A 20,983-nucleotide genomic window follows, 5' to 3' on the forward strand; every position below is an offset into this window, starting at 1 on the left:
CCAAACAGGAAAAAAACCGTGCTTGGAATAATTTCCGTAAGTATCCCACCACTAGTAACCTAATTGCTTATAAAAAACTCAAAGCGAAAGCTAGACAAGTTAGGCGGAAAGCGAAACGGGATTCTTGGATTGCTTTTGCCTCAACCATTACCAAAGACACGGATACACGAGTCATCTGGAAAAGAATACAGGCATTAAATGGCAAATTTACTCGGCTGCCCTCTCCGATACTTCATTGGAGAGGGAAAGACATTTCTACTCCTGAAGAAGTTGCAAATGCATTAGCAGAATCATTTGCAAAAATATCAGCTTCTGCCACCTATGCGTCCACCTTCCAGAACATCAAAGCAGGTGCGGAACGATATAAAATCAACTTCTTCACGCGCCGCTCACTGCCGTACAACCAACCGTTTACATTAATAGAACTTCAAGAATCATTAAACAGATCTTCCAATAGCGCTGCAGGTCCAGATGGAGTTCATTACATTATGCTAAAGCATTTACTTGATGAAGACTTGAGAACTCTATTAATTTTTTATAATCGGATCTTCACCGAAAATGCCTATCCTTCTTCATGGCGCCATTCGTTCGTTATCGCCTTACCAAAACCAGGAAAAGATCCTTCCTGTGTTGAAAATTACAGGCCAATATCTCTTACGAGCTGCATGGGAAAAATTTTCGAAAGGATGGTTCATACTAGGCTCACCTACATCCTGGAGTCAGAGAATCTCCTTCCAGAACAACAATATGGCTTTCGGAAAAATAGATCAACACTGGACGTGCTTATCAAAGCCGAATCTCATATCCGCAATGCCTTTGTCATGAAACAACATCTAGTCATGGTCAATTTAGATCTTGAAAAGGCATTTGATACAACATGGCGTCATGGTATTATTAGGGACCTTTACCATCTGGGGCTTCGGGGCCATTTGCCGGAAACAATTCAAAATTTCCTGCAATTGCGCTCTTTTCAAGTCCGATACAAAAACGTCCTCTCTACATCTCACATACAGGAAGAGGGAGTTCCGCAGGGATCAATACTCAGTCCAACACTGTTTTCAATCCGAGTTAGCACAATGACACGAGATATCCCAAAAACTGTTCAAACTTATATGTATGCAGATGATCTTACCATTTCCTGTCAATCTCAAAGTATGAATACCATTGAACGGCAGCTACAACTAGCCATAACCAAAATAGAGGCCTGGACTTCACGGAACGGTTACAGATTGTCAGAAAAGAAATGCACTGTCACTCACTTTTGCAAGAAGCGAGCTCTCCATCCGGAACCTGAACTACAAATAAACAATACTCCAATCCCAATTGTTAATACCGTTAAATTTCTTGGACTATTACTAGACCGCAAACTAAATTTCCAAGCTCACATCAGTTATTTGAGAACTTCTTGTTTAAAGCATTTAAATATACTTCGTTCGGTCTCATCTATGTCATGGGGAGCTGATCGCTGTACTTTGTTGCATCTTTATAGAAGTTTAATCCGTTCACGATTAGATTATGGTTGTCCAGTGTACGACTCTGCCAGGAGCACTACTTTAAAACGGCTAAATATGATCCACCACAGTGCTCTGAGGACTGCGCTGGGAGCTTTCAGGACTTCTCCTATCCAAAGTCTATATATTGAAGCGCATGATCCCCCATTACATCTGCGTAGAAAAACACTATTGCTTCGCTATGCTGCTAAGATCCAGAGTCTACCATCGCACCCAAGTTGGGAGTATCTCTATAATACTCATTGGGACGCCTTCTATGAGAGCAAACCAAATGAAAATAGACCCGCATCTATCAGGATAAAAGAGATTGTTCAGACTTGGAATATCAATTTAAATGAAATTTTCCAAGACACAATTACACCTGTTGCTCCTTGGACATATGTGTCTGTCTCTCAAGATACTTCCTCCAGTGGGGGAAAAATATACCTTCCTGCAATATCAGACAGTTACATTCAGCTCATGCTATGAACAACCATGCCTGTAAAATTTATACGGATGGTTCCAAAACTGAGAGTACGGTAGGTGCTGCTGCAGTTTTCCCTTTATGTACAATTTCAGCCACACTACCGCTTGCCTGCAGCGTCTTCACAGCCGAATTATATGCCATTAAGTTAGCGCTTAGTAAGATAATTGAGCTTTCCATCTCATCTGCCATAATTTACACAGATTCTCTTAGTGCTGTCTCTGCCATAAGGAAGAATTCCTCCATTTCTCACCCTACATTGCAACAGATTCATTCCCAGCTATTCGTTTGCAGTGTGTCCAATCAGTCAGTCAGATTTTGCTGGATCCCTGGCCACTCAGGCATTCCGGGAAATGAAAGTGCTGACTTTGCCGCTAAACATCCGGAAACCGCTCTCTCACAACATCCTCAGGTTCCTTTCTCTGATTTTAAGTCTGTCATACGCAAAGCCTGCTACAATAAATGGTCACAGACCTGGAAAAATGACAAAAACAATAAACTATACCAAATAAAAGAAGACCCAAAGCTGTGGCTGTCTGGCTTCCGAAGAAACAGACGAGAGGAAGTAGTACTGGCAAGACTGAGAATTGGACACACTCACCATACTCATCTCTTCCTATTATTGGGAGAAAGTCCACCACAGTGCTCATCCTGTCAGACGCAACTTACAGTCCGTCATTTTCTGGTTGATTGTCCCTTGCATTCAACCATCCGGTCAAACACTTTTCAGTCTCTCTCTAAATTGAATATATCACCTGATTTATCTCGCATCTTAGGAAATGAAGCAAATATTGAAGAACTTTTATTATATCTAAAACATATTGGTCTGTACAGAAGTATATAATTTAATCTCTCTAGCAATACGTTTTTTGTAAATTAACGATTAGGAGACACAATTTGGCCGTAGTAGCCCTTGTGTCGTTAAACCGAACAACAACAACATATTCATACTACCAATAGAACCAAAATGCTATCCCAACTGCTGACTGACCAGGCAGCAGGGCACTCAATGCCCAACACTGTGCACTTCCTTGGCTGTAACTTCCATTCTATTACCCTGAGGACCCTGCAGTCAAGTCCTTTGGAACCAGGGCCCTCTTCCCCTTTCATGGACTTACTCACCCCTCTTCACTTAGGCAAAACATCAAAATTCTGGCCAAAAACTCTCATTCTTTCTTGCCCCCTTCTGTCCTGTCCTGTCCTGTTCCAGGAGTGTGCAATCTTGAAGGGCAATTTCTCCCAATCTTACTAGAGAAATCTAAATACCAATACAGCAATAGAATCCTGATATCCTCCCCACTCTTCAAAACCATCCCTCATACTACTACCAATAGAAAACTATCCCTCACTACTACCACCATACTACCAATAGAACCAAAATGCTATCCCAACTTCTGACTGACAAGACAGGTGGGCACTGATTGCTGACAATGCACACTCCCATGGCCATAACTCCCATTCTATCACCCTGAGGACCCTGGGGCCAATCCTATTGGAACCAGGACCCTCCCCTCTTTTAACATACCCTCCATTTCTTCATTTAGGCAAAAAATCTAAAGCCTGGCAAATATTCCCACCCCTTTCTCTGTCCTGTCCCTGAAGTATTAGCATTAGCATTAGTAGAGGCATTTGATGCAAGAAAGCAAGCTTATGCAGCATCAGCCAAAAAAAAAAAAAAAAAAAAAAAAAACACCACTTCCACTTCACCCCTCTGTTCGTTCAAAATACCTGTCCAGCTGAGCCTTAAACTTATTTAGGCTATCAACCTCCACCACAAGGGATGGAAGTCTGTTCCACCAACCAACCACCCGCTGGCTAAAGGCAAATTTCCGCACGTCTATCCTACATCTGTCTTTCCTCAATTTGAATTTATGCCCTCTCAGGTGATTATTCTGAGCTAGAGGAAGAATCCCATCAGCATTGAGCATGCTTAAACCATTCAAGGCTTTATACACCTCTATCAGATCACCTCGCTGGTGCCTAGTCTCCAGACACTGTAATTTGCAAAACTTAAGCCTTTCTTCGTAAGAGCACCCCTTTGTTCCATTCACTAATCTTGTTGCCCTTCTCTGTACTCGTTCCAGCAGCTCTACATCCTTCTTGAAATGAGGCCTCCAGACCTGTATACAGTACTCTAGGTGTGGCCTGACCATCGCCTTATACAATGGAATAATTACCTCCTTATCCCTGCTGGAAAAATTCCTGTATAAGTGTGCAAGCTCTGTGGGCCACTCCTCTCTACCAAGGCGGCAGAATCTTAATATCACTAAAGTATTAGAATCCTTATTCCCTCCCCATTCTCCTGAACCGTGTGCCATAATCACATTGCCAATAGAAACAAAATAGTAACTGAACAACTGTCTACCCAGACAGCAAGACATCTAGTGCCAATAATCATACCTTGTTCCATCTCCTTCTTCCTGCCTGTTATCACTAAAAAAAAAAAAAAAAAAAAAACCTTATCTGCTGCTCTTACACTGTAGCAAACACATCACAAACCCTGACAACAACAAAAAAAAACCAACCACTAGCAAAAATGTCTTCTCTGCCCCTTTGGTGCTGCAGACCTAATCCCCTTTTATTTGTCACTGCCACTCATTGCATCAGCAAACAAACATAAACCTGAACATTGCCTTTGAAGTTTAAGTGTGTCAAGACTATCTCAACCTTGTGAATAATTGTGGCATTCTCTTACTACACTCATATGAACCAAGAAACCCAATGAAGTGTTGAAAGTCAACCGGACCTGACTCATATCCTTGCAACCAACGTGCAGGAAGCGATGGATGAGATGAGGCCTGTACCAGCCTCGAAAAAGAAGTAGAAGAAGCTGGTCATACCGAAACCTGACAGAGAAACATGAAGCCAGAGTGCTCAGCTAAAGGATACCTGGGAGGATTCCATCCCACAAATTGATTTGACTGTGAAGACAAAACAACCAGAGGCCCCCTTGGACCCCTCCTGGCCAGAGGGCACAGTGTTGGAAAAAACTCAAATTCTGCGTACCGCCTTTGAGGATCTCATGAAAGACTCCAACAACTGGATAACCACCGGTGTTAGGGGACAGATTGTCTCCCTCTGAACAAAGTTGGAGACAGTTCTGTACCAGACAAACCTAAAATATGAAACAAGGGGCATAACTAGACAGTGGGGAAAATAAAATTATGAAATTATGAAACTGGGGGCATAACTAGACAGTGGGGAAAATAAAATGAAACAGCACACCTCATCTTATGTACAATTGCTGAGGATGCCAGCCAGTGAATCAACAATAAAATGCAATGTGCCTGCTACAAAGAAAAAGACCTTGCCAAAACAACCACACCTGGTGGTACTGTGACCAACAGTCATTGAGGAAAATCAAACATGAACAACTAAAGATGCAAATCATGACCAATCTAAAAGAGGAATTCAAGACAACCAGAATAAAGTCCAGAAAATAATGGTCAGATACACATAACATACTGCATCAATCCTGGAACATAATGGATGTGCACTTGCAGACCCAACTGCAGTTGTGAACACTCTTGGAGAGACATTTGATAAAGTGTCTGCTGATACATCTTACCCCTCTGAGTTACTTGCTCTCAAACAAAACGCAGCATTTGAAGTTGTCTTCAAATAACTGCGAGGAATACAGCCAACTTTTCACAGAATGGGAAATCAAAGGCACTATCTCTATCCTAGGCAAGTGCTGTTGGGCCAGGTGACATCCATTATGAGATTATTAAGCATCTTTCATCTGAATCTGTGGATTGGCTACTGTCTGTACAACAGAATCTACCTTGAAGACCAATTTCCAGACTCTTGTCATAAGGCAGTTGTGCTTGCCTTCCCCAAGCCAGGAAATGATATAAAAATTCTGAACATTTACTGTCCAATTGCTCTGACAAGCTGCTTGTATAAAAAGATCCTGGAAACAATGGTCACTGCCCACCTCATATAGTATTTAGAAGCAACTGATCTTTCCAGACTACATTGTGGCTTTCAAGGGAACAGATCAGTAATTGACCATTTAATAAGACTGAAAATGTCTACTTGAGATGCTTTCTTCAAATGAGCACCTGGTGTCACTTTTCTTTGATATGGAAAAGAGTGTGTGACAAAACTTGGAGATTTGGAATTTTAAAAGATATCTACATCTTGGAAGTCATGTATCCCATTTTATTAAATTTTTTTTTTATTAAATTGCTCATTTCAAGTTCGTGTGGGGTCTGTTCTTTCTCGATTCTTCCCCCCCACCAAAAAAAAAAGAGGACAGTGTCCCAAAGGTCAATTCTGTTATGCTTTTTTTTTTTTTTAATCAAAGTCAAATCTGTTACTGAACAACTTCCTCCAACAGTAAAAAGTAATCTATTTGTTGATGATTTCAGTATTTTCTTTCAGTCATGTAATATGAAGGACATCAAAAAGGCAGTTGCAACAATCCATCAACCATCTTACCTCCTGGGAAATGGTTTAAGGTTTTTGTCTCAAAAGACTGTCTGCATAAGCTTTTGTCACAAATGGAACCTTCATGCTGAACCAGAACTGAAGGTCAAACAAAACATCATTCCAATAGCACCTGAGACAAAATTCTTGGGGCTTGTATTTAACAGCAAGTTGACATTCCCAAAACATATCTGTCAATTGCGGACAAAGTGCACAAAGGGACAATTCTACATGCCATCTCATCCAATAATTGGATAGCAGATCGCTGCATTTTCCTCCACCTCTGTCGTGCACTTATCTAATGTAAATTAGTCCTAAATGTACACTTCTGCTAGAAACAGCATACTCTGATGGCTAGACCCAGTTCACCATCAAGCCATCTGGATTGCTACTGGAGCATTTAGAACCCCCCCCCCCCCACATAGAGTTTATATGAAGCAATTGAACCACCTCTGTCGCTTTAACAAAAGCAGTTGTCACTAAAATATCCTTTTAAACTGAAATCGCCAGACCACCCTACGTGGACATCCCTTTTTGAGCCAGAATGGGAAAATCTCTAACACCTATCAGGCTGCCAACTGTCCCTTTGGTATTCATGTCCAAAAGCTGCTGAGAGAGCTGCATGTCATATAGTAATTGTATTTGCCACATAGTGCAAGGAAACAACAGGCTTTTGCTGAATTGGCAGAAAAAAAAAACAAACAAACAAACCAATCCCTAACAAGTAGATAAGAAAATACAAATTATATGCTTCCCTCATGCAAGTAACTATCCAGTTGACCTTTAAATTTATTCAAACCGTCAGCCTCGGCTACCTGCAAGGGCATCTTATTCCAGAAATGAACGACGACTCACTGGCTAAAAGAAAACTTTCTACAATCTAATCTAAACCTCAACTCCTGAAAATTGAATTTAAAATCCCTATTCTGGAATTCTTTATAACAGTGAATATTCCACCTTCATTCATTTTACTAATCCCTCTAAGTGCCTTATAAACCTCAATCAGGGTTTATAAGGCACTAAGAGGTGCCTGGTTGCCATGCTCTGTAGCCAACATAATCAGTCTTTCCTTGTATTGTCATCCTTTTGCTGATCTCACCATTTGAGCTGTTTGTCTTTGGACCTTTCAAGAAGCCCAATGTCTTTTTTCAGATAATGTCTCTGTACTTGAACACAGTATTCCAAATGTGGTCTTACAATTGCCTTGTACAATGGGATTATGACCTTCCTATCTCTACAGGATAATGTTCGATTGATAGGACACCATGGGCTTTCATGGTTGCTTGTTTATACTGCTCAGAAAACTTGATATCTGCCCTCATTGTAACTCCCAGATCCCTTTCTTCTTCTTCTATTGTTTTTAATTCAACTCCACCAAGTGTATAATTTATTTTGGAGTTACTCTTCCCAAAATGTAAGACCATGCATTTTGCTGCATTAAAACTTATCTGCCAATCTTCTGATAAGTCATGAAGCCTGTTCAGATCATCCTGAGGAAGCACTGCTTGGCACTGACCATTAGTGACTTTACCAACCTTTACATTGTTTGCATTTGACAACATGCCTTCTATCCCTTCATCCAGAGCCATCTTAACAGCATTGTAGGCCCTGGTCAAAGCAATGCACGGGGCCCCACCCACTCATTCAAAGGAATAAAAATGTAAACGGTCAATAAAATTAAACCTTTAGATTTATTGCTACTTTCAACAAAATCAATGTTTAAACAGAAAAAAAACATGATGTGAAGCGAGGATTAATCAACAGAAACTTTTGAACATTGAGTCTTGAAAAACAAACATTTCAACATACAAATGATAATTAATTGGCAAACCGTACAGTATGAATTAATGAATTTATTATTAATCAACACAAACGTTTGCAAAATTTCTTTGTTGAGAATTGTTTTATAATTGGATTGAAGTCAATAGTTGAGAATATCATTTTCCATGCACATGAATGAAAGCCAGTTCAAAGCTAGAGTGAAAGAGAGTTGTGCAGCCTCATTGTACTGTGAAGATGATTTGTTATGTTTCATTTTGAAAATGAGCATTCCCCTGTACAGTTGGTCACTATCATGCACATCAACGCTCGATTTCAACATCTGGAAACACAGATTTCAAATTTCCCGAAATTAGTTTGCTGTACAATGCAGAGTCTCACATTTTTCATCAAGAACCATGTAGTGCTTGAGATGCTTGCATTCATTTAGAAGGTCACCATAATCAAGGTCTTTGTCATACATTAGCCAGATGCTCACACTTTTTTGTTTAGCTCATCAGAATCAATTGTTCTTAATTGACCGAAAAAGGAAAACAGATTTCCAATTCATGAATAAGCTTCTGCACGTTTTGACAGATCAGAGTTCAAAGAGTCCAGAACAGGGAGGAATGTTTCCACCTTTAATTTTTCACTTTTGTTTATAAGTATCTCTTCTCCTGATCTATCATATCTACTAAGACGTACACTTTGCTTTCGTTCCTATTTCTTCACATCTCTATAATCCGAATCTGGACACCTACTCCTGGCCTTCAGTTCATATTCACTAAATTTGTCTCTTATTTTCTGAAGATAAGTTTCAGAGACTCAAGAAGATTCTTGGCAACAAGTATGTCCACATCTTTAGACTGCAGGAACTTGCTTGTTTTGTTAAATCTTTTGAGAATGTCGTTCCAAAAAATTGTCAGAAAAATCGTTTCCATGTTCTCCATTCTCTCACTTAATCCTTCTCCTCTCGCCTTGTGTTCACTTCCTGGTTAGTGTCAGCTGATAAAGAATCCAATGCATCTTTAATTTTTTCAAAATCTTCATGCAGAGCATGGACAGCATCAAAATGTGATGACCATCTTGTGTCAGATAGATGCTTGATCACAACATGATCTTTTCCTAAAGATGATGACAGAACATTCCATTGATGTGTAGAAGCCGAGAAAAAGGAATACAAACATTGAACAAAGTCAAAGAAGGAGACAATCTGTAGACAACACTCTGCCACTTTTACTCCCACCAGGTTCCGACTGTGTCCAGCACAGGGGACATAGATAGCCAACTCATTCAGTTGATGGATCCCTGCTTGCAATTTGTATAGCATCCAGACATATTTGAGACATTGTTGTACGATTGACTACGGCAGTTTTCTAGCAGAATTTTGTTCTCATTCACAAAATCTATAATAGTGTCTTCTAGATTCTTTGCTCCATGAGAAAAGATGGGGATGAACTTGAGGAAATGTTCCACAGGCGCATATCCTCAAATGTACCGGATGTTAAATGTCAGTTGATCAATGTGTGAGATGTGTCTGGAGTGGAATCCACACTTATTGAATAGTACTTTGACTCTTTTATTTCTTTCAAAATGGCACAAAGAACATGTTGTCCCATTAAATCAATAAATTCCTCACAAATGTTTGCTGATAGATACAATGGGTTCCCCTTGCCGGCATTTTCTTAGTTTGAGAAATTCACTCAACAGTTCTAGAATACCTAAAAAGTTTCCATTTTTTGTTGAGAAGCTTTTAAGTACCTGAGAGGACAATTTTCACTGTTGAGTGATGCTAAGTCTGCAAATTTGTGAACTTTTAAAGGATGAAAAGTTTGAATGGGTCCTCCAGGGTAATGAGAACGCAACTTGGGAAGACTTTAAAAGTGTTGTGCATGACTTCCTGGGAAACCGAGGAGCTGGAAACTATGTTGAGACTGTGAACAACCTAGAAAAGTATTATCAATTAGGCTGCAACATGTCACTGAAAATCCGCTTTCTCGACTCTCATCTGGACTTCTTTCCTGACAACTGTGGTGCAGTGAGTGACAAGCATGGTGAGCTATTCCACCATGACATTTCAGCAATGGAAAGAAGATATCAAGGTAGGTGGACCACTTCTATGCTTGCTGACTACTGTTGGACCATAACAAGAGATGCCCCGGAAGTGGAATACAAGCAAAAAGAAGGAGCTGTCGTGAAGAGGCCACATTTTGAGAAAGTATTCTCAGTTCCTCTGCAGTTTTCTTGTGCTCTTGTTTTTTTTTACATTTTAATTAAAAATAACTGCGATTTATGTTGTATCAAGAAAATGTAAATGAGATTGTTTTAATATTACTTTTCACTCCCACTACTACTGAAACTACTGTATTAGACAATAGCGAAAGTACTGTATCTCAAAAACTAGAGCTAATAAAAAATTTCTGAAGTCATATTCGTTTTTTTTTTTTTTTTTTTCCAACCCAAAATTAATATAATTTGCCTATTTTAAGAAAGGAAACAAATTCAAAGAATTTTTTTTGTTGAACAGTGTATTTATTCCACCTTGAGAATGCCCCATTGTGGGGGGGGGATAACCAACGGGAGAAGAGGGATGGGGGTCATGTGGTACAAGTGGGCAGGGCAATTACGTCACTACAAATGCACAGGTAAATAATTACATAGGTCATTTCCTGATTAGATATCGATCAGTGCATTTTGACAGGTGTCTTTTACGTAGAAAAGATTCGACTTACTCTGTCATACCTCTACATTTTACGTAGAAAAATGTGTTGGTTGGCGAGCAGGAGCAAAGCCCCCTAGTGAACTTTCAAATTTCATACAAGTACATTCCATCTCACTTTTTCTCAAATATATCCTGTTTTTTGGAAAGTGCCTACTGCTTACAAATGCCTGATCTCCAGCTTTTTCAAAGTCAGGAGTTAGCAGCTATGCCTTTCTGAGAAACATGTATGCATCAGATTTTCTCACTAGTTGGTACAGTGTTTCCTGCTTGTGGGAATTAAATTCCTCTGATGAGGTTTAGCACTAGATGAATTTAATGGATAAACAAATTACGATCTTTGCCTATGTTGTGCATTGCATTATCATTGATAAATGATCCTGGAGGAATGGTCCTCGGTTTTGACTATTTTTCACAGTTTGCACAAATCAAAGCTATACCCAAAAATTCTACATAATTGCCCAGAACTTTTGTAGTTAAAGTGCCATTTTCCATGACAACCCCAGATCACTTTGGCAGATGGCCTATTGAATGAACAGATACAATTGGAAAATAGTAGTATGCCCTACTTACAGTTCAAAAAAATCTTCTAGACAACAGCCTTTTTTGAGGAAAGTCCCCCCCCCCCCTTCCTCCATAACCATTAATACTTATGGAGGTATTCAGAAGCTTCCACATTGATGGTAAACAGTGATTGACATTCAGTAGAATTATACTGAAGAATTGTAGTGATCCTTTATGAAATAATTCAGTGCGCACTAGCCAATGTTCTAGTAAACTGGATCACCATTTTACTGGGTAACCACTGAATGTAGCATTCAGGCAGAACATGTCAGACAGATAAACTGCTGACATCTTTTGGTATTTAGAGTAAGTTAAATACTTGATAAACATAATTACAGTTAAACATAATTACAGTAATGAAATATTTCTCATTTACAAATTATATGTATATTGAATAGAATAGAAATAGAAATAATATAATAGAATAATTAAATGAAGATATATATATTTTATATTGATCTAGCCCTCTCAAGAAATTGATGGAAGGGAAGAAGACACAAGATAAAATGCGATGGGTTAATTCTCCTAACGTGTATCAGAAAGTGGAAATTTTAGAGACTGGCACAAGTGATCCAAAAAAAATCACGAAGGTAAATATAAATGTTATTGCTTGAATAGCAAATGTCTAAAGAAGTTAAAGTCTAATGTCAACAAATATCTTCTTTCATCTTCTCAACCTCCAGGCACGGTAATAAGTACTATAGGTTCTAATACCTCTCGTGTTTGGGTGTTTTCATAAAAAAAAAAAAAAAAAACCCTACAAAATTGCATTTTCTTTTTTGCGCCAACTTTGTTTTACTTTTATACAAATAATGCATATCATGTCATAGAACTGTATTTTTCTTGTACTTTACAAGTTAACTTATGCTGTAAGTACATTTCCTGTAAACCAAGAAAATGTCAAATGACTTTTTTTGGTTAATTACAGAAACGTAACTACAAAATGATTTTGTAGTTAACATTATTATTATTAGCCATCTGGTGCAAGGAATCCTGAGGCTTATGCTGCACCAGCCAAAAAAAAAAATTTCTGAACTACCCCGAGAGAGAGAGAGAGAGAGAGAGAGAGAGAGAGAGAGAGAGAGAGAGAGAGAGAGAGAGAGAGAGAGAGAGAGATTAAAGGGAATCACCAAGGAAGAGAAGAATGATGATATCCAGCTCAGAACCCTGGGTGTGCCAAGCCCATACTCACCAGATATGAGCCCATGGGGTTGTTTGACACTTAACCCTCCTTCTTATCCTGCTCAATGCGTTTATCATATTGAATCTCGTAACTTATACTGTAGTGCATTGTGGGGAATTCTGGTGTTTTAATTGTGGTAAATAGGTGTATTTATAGTTAATATCACAGGAATTGGCGTTAGTTAGATAATTTTATTATAATAAACTTATAACTTTACAAATGCAACCGTATAGCATAGTACATATAACATAAACTTGATAGTGTAATACATATAATGGAAAACTTGAAAGGCTTGTACATATTATTGTTGCATAACTGGTGAATTAGTGTTATTATTGCATTTAATTATCTTAGTTTAGTGTACTTTTCTCAATTATGTTCAATTTTAATGGAATTGATGCCCCATACTACAGCAGCAAAGCAAGGGCTCAAAGCAGTTGGTGTACTGTGGCTTGGGGGGAGGGAGAACTGAAGCGGCAATTCTCCTACGAATCATGGCCTGAAAAAATATACTGTTTGTGCATTGTTTGCACACCTTTCTTGAACAGGACATGATATAGCCAAGAGGGATGTCTTTGTGTGTGTGTTCATTGCATAGGACGTGAAGAAATTAGGTGCCTACTCTGTGTTTTGATGGGTCTTTGAGAGCTTGAAAAATAGGGTTGATGCCCTCGGCATATTAAAATGGGTGGCCCATCAAGCTCACAGCTGCCTAAATCAATGCTAGAGATTACAGTTGAGCATCAAGCAGCACAATGGAAATCCCTAGGGCAGAAAGTACTGGTCCCACCTGGAGATAGCTATTTTTGGTGACTCCATTGTCAGATAAGTGGGAAATATATTGCACAAAAAGGATAGGTGGAATAGTACCAAGGTATGTCTGCCCTGGGCAAAAGTTAATGACATCGTAGAGTAGATATCTTTTAAGGGCACAGAGGTGATATTGGACATGGACATTGGCATGACTAATGACATGAAGAGTAAGAGATCTGCTGACTTGGAGATGACTTTGCACAAGTACAGAGCAATTTTGAGGAAGAGTCATGAGTTAGGGTTAAATTTTAGTGTTAACAATTCTGCCCAGGCATGATAGGAGGGAGTATAAGATGAGAGGCTTGTCAGTCGAGCTCTGGAGAAATTCTGCTGGGCTCATGGGGTAGAATTTTTCTCTGTATGGTCTCTGCTTGTTAATAGGAGAAACTACTTCTACATGGATGGAATATACTTAAATAGAAAGGGTATAAGAATATCCCAACTCACCTAATGCTATCAAGACAGCATTAGGTGGGTTGGGAAATTGCTAGCTTGTGGGATACAGGGTCTAATAGATTAACAATAGCTGCTGCAGAAGTGAAAGTAATGCTATTGGAACATGCAGAAGCCTGGAGAAAAAGTTGCTGGGGATTTAGCATTAGCAGTGGTAAATGATGCAAGAAAACAGGCTTATACAGCATCAGGGAAAAAAAAGAACACACCTCATTTCACATATTCCTTCCAATAGTTTGTCTAGTTCTTCCTTGAATTTATTTAAATTATCACCTTCCACAACAACTGATGGAAGTTTGTTCAGCAATCTACCACCCATTGGCTAAAGGTAAACTTCTACATATATATTCTGCTACCATCCTTCCTTAATTTGAATTTGTGCCCTCTCATGTGTGTGGTCTGTGCAAGAGGAAGAATCCCATCAGCATTGATGGATTCTTGCTCAATCCATTCAAAGCCTTAAACAGATCACTTCGCAGTACCTAGTCTCTAGACACTGCAATTTAAAGAACCAAAACCTTTCTTTGTAGAGCACACCTTTGTTCCGCTCGCCAATCTTGTTGCCTTTCGCTGTACTAATTTCCAGAAGCTCCACATCCTTCCAAGAATGAGGCCTCCAGATCTGTATGCAGTACTCAAGATGTGTCCTCACCATTGCCTTGTACAATGGGATAATCACCTTCTTATCCCTGCTAAAAAAAATTCCCATATATCATTGATAAAACCCTATCAACTGACCTTGCAGTCTGTTTGTATTGTTCAGAGAACTTCATATCTGACTGAACAATTATCCCAGGCCTTTCTCATTTGACACTACACTGAGTGTAGTACCACACAGTTGGTACGTTATGCTGGGGTTACTGCTACCCATATTCAGTTCTTTGCATTTATCAATGTTAAACTTCATTTGGCTTTTCTCAGCCCAAATGGCAGACATTTCTAGATCCCTTTACAGTAGCATACTGTCACTACTGTCATTAACCACCATGCTAAATTTTGTATCATCTGCAAACTAGGATGTTAAACCTGATTCATCAATATAACTGATAAATACAGAAAACAACAATGGGTCCAACATCGAACCCCGGGGGACTCTACTAATAACATTAGTCCACGAAGAGCAGTGGCCATTGATTACCACTCTGTCTTCTCCCACTCAACCATTCTTTTATCTATTTTAGCCACTTGCCCTTAATGCCACACTGTACCAGTTTGTACAACAGTCTTTTATGTGCAACAGTATCAAAAGCTTTCCTGAAATCCAAGCATATGATATCAGAATTATTTTTTGCATCCAGTTCCTTTGCAACTGCATCTGGTAACCAATAAAATTGATCAAACAAGATTTCCTCTTAACAAACCCATGCTGTGTTTGAAGTATAATTGTGGCATTCTCTAGGTGAACCTGCATTACTTCTTTAACCAATAACCCCATTATTTTCCCTGGAACAGAAGTTAAACTAACAGATTTGTACTTACTCATGTCACTCTTTGATCTCCCTTTGTGAATTAGGGATTCATTTTTACAATACATCTCCAGTCAGCAGTGACCTTTCCTGAATTCAGGCATCATTTCATAATTATGGCTAAGGGTTTGCTTACTTCCTTCTCTCATGCTGTTGCAACAGTAAAATCAAATCAAATCAAAACTTCCTTCTCTGCCTCCCTTAACATTACTGGATAGATCCTGTACCTCGGGTGCCTTTCTTATGTTTAACTTCAACAAATTCTCTTCTACTTTCCTCTCAGTTATACAAAGTCATTTATCTCCCTGTTAGAGCTTGGTAAACTTCTGGCATCCCTTCCCTAAAGAATTCCTGAGCTGGATCATCAGCAGTCAAACCATTGATATCGAGTGGACTAATTTGATTCATCTCCTTCCTTCTAGTGTTTACTGAGTAAAGAAGTTTACTTTTTTCCTTTTGCATTCTTTGCTAAAGATTTCTCATAACCTGCCTTCACTTGCCTGAATTCCTTTGCGACTTCATTACAGAGTAGATTGCATCTACCATATCTGTGTTATCCAATAATTTATATTCATCCCATGCACTTTTCTTGTCTGCTACAAGTTTCATCAGTTTATCTGACATCTGTATTGCCCTATATCTTGAAGAGTATTTCTTAGTTGGTATGAAAAGCCTAGTAACTACTATGATTAATTCCTCGAATGTTTCACATTTAGAATTTGTTGTTGGTAACATCATCAGTTGGTCCCACTGTATAGAATATAAAAACTGTGTGAGACCATTGTATTCACCTTTTATGAAAGCAAAAATGCCTCCATTTACCCCTGATGGTAGTTGCGTTTTTAAGTAAATCCCAAATCAGTGCACCGTGATCACTGCCACCTAGTGGTTCTTTAACTGCAGATTCTTAATGCATGAATAATCACTGCTGATAATCTAGGGTATTACTGCTTCCGGTTGCCTGTCAAGTGAGTGACTCACAAATTCTCATATCCTGTCCTCATGTCACACAGAATGACTCAACTTCAAAGCCTCCTGTGAATCATCACATCACAACTAAATATATGGGTTGTGTTTAAGGTAATTTGTAGCAAGAACAGGCACGTCTATATTTGCTTGTACACCATTGTTATGAGTATAGTAAATAAATTTGAAGTGCCTGTCAGGTCATGAAATCATGCAGACATTGTGCCAGTCGAATATAACGATTACAGAATAATAAGAATAGGGAGTAAAATGTGTACAGTAAGGACAGACAGGATAGGAGGAGCAGGGTTATGCTAAGAAAGACATAAAATTTAAGGCATTTCATCGAGTTGACATGAGTGACCAATGCAATTGTAAGTATTAGCATTAGTTGAGACATATGATGCAAGAAAGAAAGCTTATACAGCATCAGCCAAAAAAAGAAAAAAAAAAAACCCTTTCCCATTTCACGGATCCGGTAACTCCAATTGCTTGTCTAGTTCAGCCTTAAATTTATTTGAGCTATCAACTTCCACAACAATGGATGAACGCGTTCCAGCAATCAACTATCCACTGGCTAAAGGCAAACTTACACACATCTATTCTACAACTGTCTTTCCTCAGTTTGAATCTATGCCCCCCCAGGATCTTAATCTGAGCAAGCTGAAGCATCCTATCAGCATTGGCCTTGCTCAAAAAATTCAGTGCCTTATACACCTCAATCAGATCACCTCACAGGTGCCTAGTCTTCTGATGCTGCAACTTGCAGAATTTAAGCCTCTTTTGGGAAGAGCACCCCTTTGTTTCCCTCACAAATCTTGTTGCCCTTCTTTGTACTTGTTCTAGCAACTCTACATCCTTCTTAAAATGAGTCCTCCAGACCTGTATCCAGTACTCAGGGTGTGGCTTGACCATTGCCTTATACAAGGGGATAATCACCTCCTTATCTCTGCTAGAAAAATATTCCTGTATATCATTGACAAGACACCATGAGCAGTGCAGACCGTTTCATAAACTGCTTGCACAATTACCACCAGGTACTTTTCACTCTCTACCTGTCAGTGTAGTACCACACAGTTGATACGTTACTCTGGGGTTACTGCTTCCCATATGCAGTACTTTATATTTGTTAATGTTATACTACAGTCACCACCTCTCAGCCCATCTACTCAACTTTTCTAGATCCTGTTGCAGCAGCGTACTGTCAATAGTGTCATTAACAACCCTGCTGACCTTCGTATTGTGTGCAAACTTGGACATTAAGCCTGATATATCATCATCAATATCATTAATGAATACAGAAAACAACAATGGACCCAACACTGAATCCTGGGGAACTCCACTAATAACATTAGTTCACGAAGAGCAGTGTCCATTCATTACCACTGTCTGTCTTCTCCCACTCAATTAACCCTTTATCCATAGCAGCAATTTGCCTCCAGTGCCGCACTGCTCCATTTTGTGCAGCAGTCTTCCATGTGCAACAGTATCAAAAGTCTTTCTAAGATCCAAATCTCTGATATCAAAATTATTCTTTGCATCCAGTTCCTTTGTGACTACATCATAGTATCCAATCAATTTGGTCAGACAAGACTTTCCTTTAACAAACCCATGCTGTGTCCAAGCTATGACTGAACTCTTGTCTAGATGATCCTGCAGTGTTTCTTTAACCAGTGCCTCCATTAATTTCCCTGGAACAGATGTTAAACTAACAGGTCTGTAATTTCCTGTGTCTCCCTTTGATCCTCCTTTGTGGACTGGAGTCACATTTGCACATTTCCAGCCCATGGATACCTCCTCGGAGTCCAAGGAAGTTCTCATAATTATGGCTAAGGGTTAGCTTACTCCCTTTGCTGCCTCCTTTAATATAACTGGGTAGATTCCATCTACCCCAGGTGACTTTCTTATGTTTATCTTCAACAATTTCTCCTCCACTTTACTCTCAGTTATGACAAAATCATCTAGCTTACTGCCAGAGTTGAATACACCTCTGACATTCCCCCTCTCTGAATAACTCCTCATATGTGAATGTCGATGCAAAATATTCATTTAGTTTGTTCGCTACCTGAGCAGGATCATCAACAGTTGACCCATCGATATCAAGTGGACCAATCTGATTCATCCCCTTCCTTCTAGAGTTTACATAAGTAAAGAACTCTTTGCTGTTTTTCTTTGCATACTTTACCAAAGACTTCTCGTAATCTGCCTTTTCCTGCCTAACTTCCATTGTGACTTGGTTGCAGACCAGCTTATATCTATCATAGGCTACTGTGTCGCCTGTTATTTTATATGTATCCCATGGAATTTTTTCTCTGTCACGTGTAATTATTTCATGTAACATCCATTTAGGCCTAAAACAGTATTTCTTAGTTGGTATGAAAAGCTTAGTAGATTGCAAGGTTAGTTCTTTGAATGCTTCCCAGTTTGAATTTGCTGTTGGTAACATCGTCAGTTGGTCCCACCGTATAGAATTTAAATGCTGTCTCAGACGATCATAGTCACCTTTAAGAAAGCACAAACCTTTCCCTTTACCCTGATGGTAGTTACCTCTTTGACTAAATCCCAATTTAGCACACTGTGATCACTGCCACCCAGTGGTTCCTTTTTCTGCAGATTCTTAATGCACAAAGAATGACTACTGATAATCAGATCAAGAGTATTACTCCCTCTAGTTGCCTCCCGAACATGCTGATGTAGAAAACAATCATCCAATAAATACACAAAAGCCCTGCTAGTGTGCGAGTGACCAACCAACAAATTCCATTCAATCTCTGGGAAGTCAATCTTTGCACCCCATTTGTGTATTGGGGATACATTTGTACATCTCCAGTCCCTGGGGGACCTCTTCTGACTCTAAGGATGCTTCCATAATTATAGTTAAGGGTTTGCCTACTTCCCTTGCTGCTTCCTTCAATATAACTGGATTGATTCCATCTGCCCCAGGTGCCTTTTTTATGTTTAACTTCAACAATTTTTCCTCCACTTTGCTCTGTTATTAAAAAACCACTTAGCGACCTGTTAGAGTTTGATAAACTTCTGGCATTCCCCTTTGAATAACTCCTCATATATGAATGTAGATGCAAAATTCTCTTTCAGTTTATCAGCTACTTGAGCAGGATCATCAACAGTCGAACCCTCTATGTTAAGTGGACCAATTTGATTCATCCCCTTCCTTCTAGAGTTTATCTAAGTGAAGAAGTCTTTGCTGTTTTTCTTTGTTACTTTGCCAAAGATTTCTCGTAATCTGCACTTGCCTGCCTAACCTCCTTTATTGCTTGATTACACTAGCTTATATCTGTCGTAGGCTTCTGTGTCACTTGATAATTTATATGCATCCCATTCATTTTTCTTCTCTGCCACAAGCCTCATTAAATCATCTGAGATCCATTTAGGCCTGAACTTTGAACAGTATTTCTTAGTTGGTATGAAAAGCCTAGTAGGCTCCAAGATTAAGTCCCTGAAGCATTTAAAAAACATTTAGGATTCACCGTTGGTAACATCATCAGTTGATCCCACTGTAGTTACCTTTACGAAAACAAAAACTCTTCCATTTACCCTTGATGATATTTACATATTTAAGTGCCCACTGCTGATAATCAGGTAAAGAGTATTATTCCCTCTGGTTGCTCCTCAAACATGTTGCTATAGAAAACAATCCACCAATAAATCCACAAAAGCCTTGCTAGCATGTGAGTGACCAATCCAAAAGTTCCAGTCAATATCTGGAAAGTTAAAATCTTTCATTACAAGACATTCTGATTTACTGGCCCACTCTATTTCTCTGCACAACTGTTCATTGTACTTATCAGAGTCATTAGGCCTATAACACACTCCTACTCCCAATTTTACTTTCCCAATGCTTATGTCACACCAAACTGACTTAACATTGCACTGTCCACCCATGTCAACTGGATGCACTTCCCTAGATTTTGTGTTTCTTAACCAACATCATAACCCTGTCTATCCTTTCTGTACACATTGTACTCCCCAAATTCCAATTCTGCACTGCTTGTCTGTGTGACACCATGTTTCTGATATCCCAACAATATCTGCCTTTGGTGCCTTGATGAGCACTTCAAAATCATTAAATTTATTTACTATACTTCTTGAATTGGTTTTCATGCAAGTATACATGCACCTGTTCTTACTCTTAACTACCCTAACCAGCCCATGTATCCATGTATTTACTTGTTTCATGACTCTCAGCAGTTCCTGAAATCCCCAGCAACTTGTTTTCTAGGCTGCTGCTGCTCATTACAATAGAAGCAGTGCAAGAATTACTTTCGCCTCTGCCTGTGACTACTGTTAATTGTTTAGTCTGTGAATCACCCCCCCCCCAAGCTAGTAATTTTCCAACCCACCTAACACTGCCTCAATAGCATCAGCAAATATTCTTGCATCCTTTCTATTTAAGTGTATCCCATCCCTGTAGAAGCAGTTTCTCCTGTTAGCAAACACACACCACCCTGAAAAAAAATTCTACTTTGTGAGCCTTGCACAATCTCTCCAGGGCCGAATTGATTGACAAGCTCTCATCATATACTCCCTCCTATTTTGTCTGGGCAGAATTCCAGACACTTTCAAATTTAATCTTAACTCCCGACTTTTTTTTCACCATTGACCTGTACTTGTTAAGTAAATCTGCAGATCTCTTAC

At 39.2% G+C, this 20,983-nt stretch overlaps 1 protein-coding gene across 7 annotated transcripts in view; it reads left to right on the forward strand.

Moving 5' to 3' along the window:
• The window catches only part of LOC150078374 (protein hu-li tai shao-like), a 459,870-nt gene that overhangs the window by 168,192 nt on the left and 270,695 nt on the right, over window positions 1–20,983 (forward strand). For all 7 annotated transcript variants that reach the window (XM_090385317.1, XM_090385315.1, XM_090385320.1 and 4 more), the window contains exon 9: window positions 11,910–12,036. In XM_090385317.1, the coding sequence (XP_090241443.1) occupies window positions 11,910–12,036 (127 nt within the window). The remainder of the gene's footprint in view (window positions 1–11,909; window positions 12,037–20,983) is intronic.

This window comes from Mastigoproctus giganteus, chromosome 11 (genome assembly GCF_048544385.1).
Source record: "Mastigoproctus giganteus isolate SK-2022 chromosome 11, ASM4854438v1, whole genome shotgun sequence".
Classification (NCBI taxonomy): domain Eukaryota; kingdom Metazoa; phylum Arthropoda; class Arachnida; order Uropygi; family Thelyphonidae; genus Mastigoproctus; species Mastigoproctus giganteus.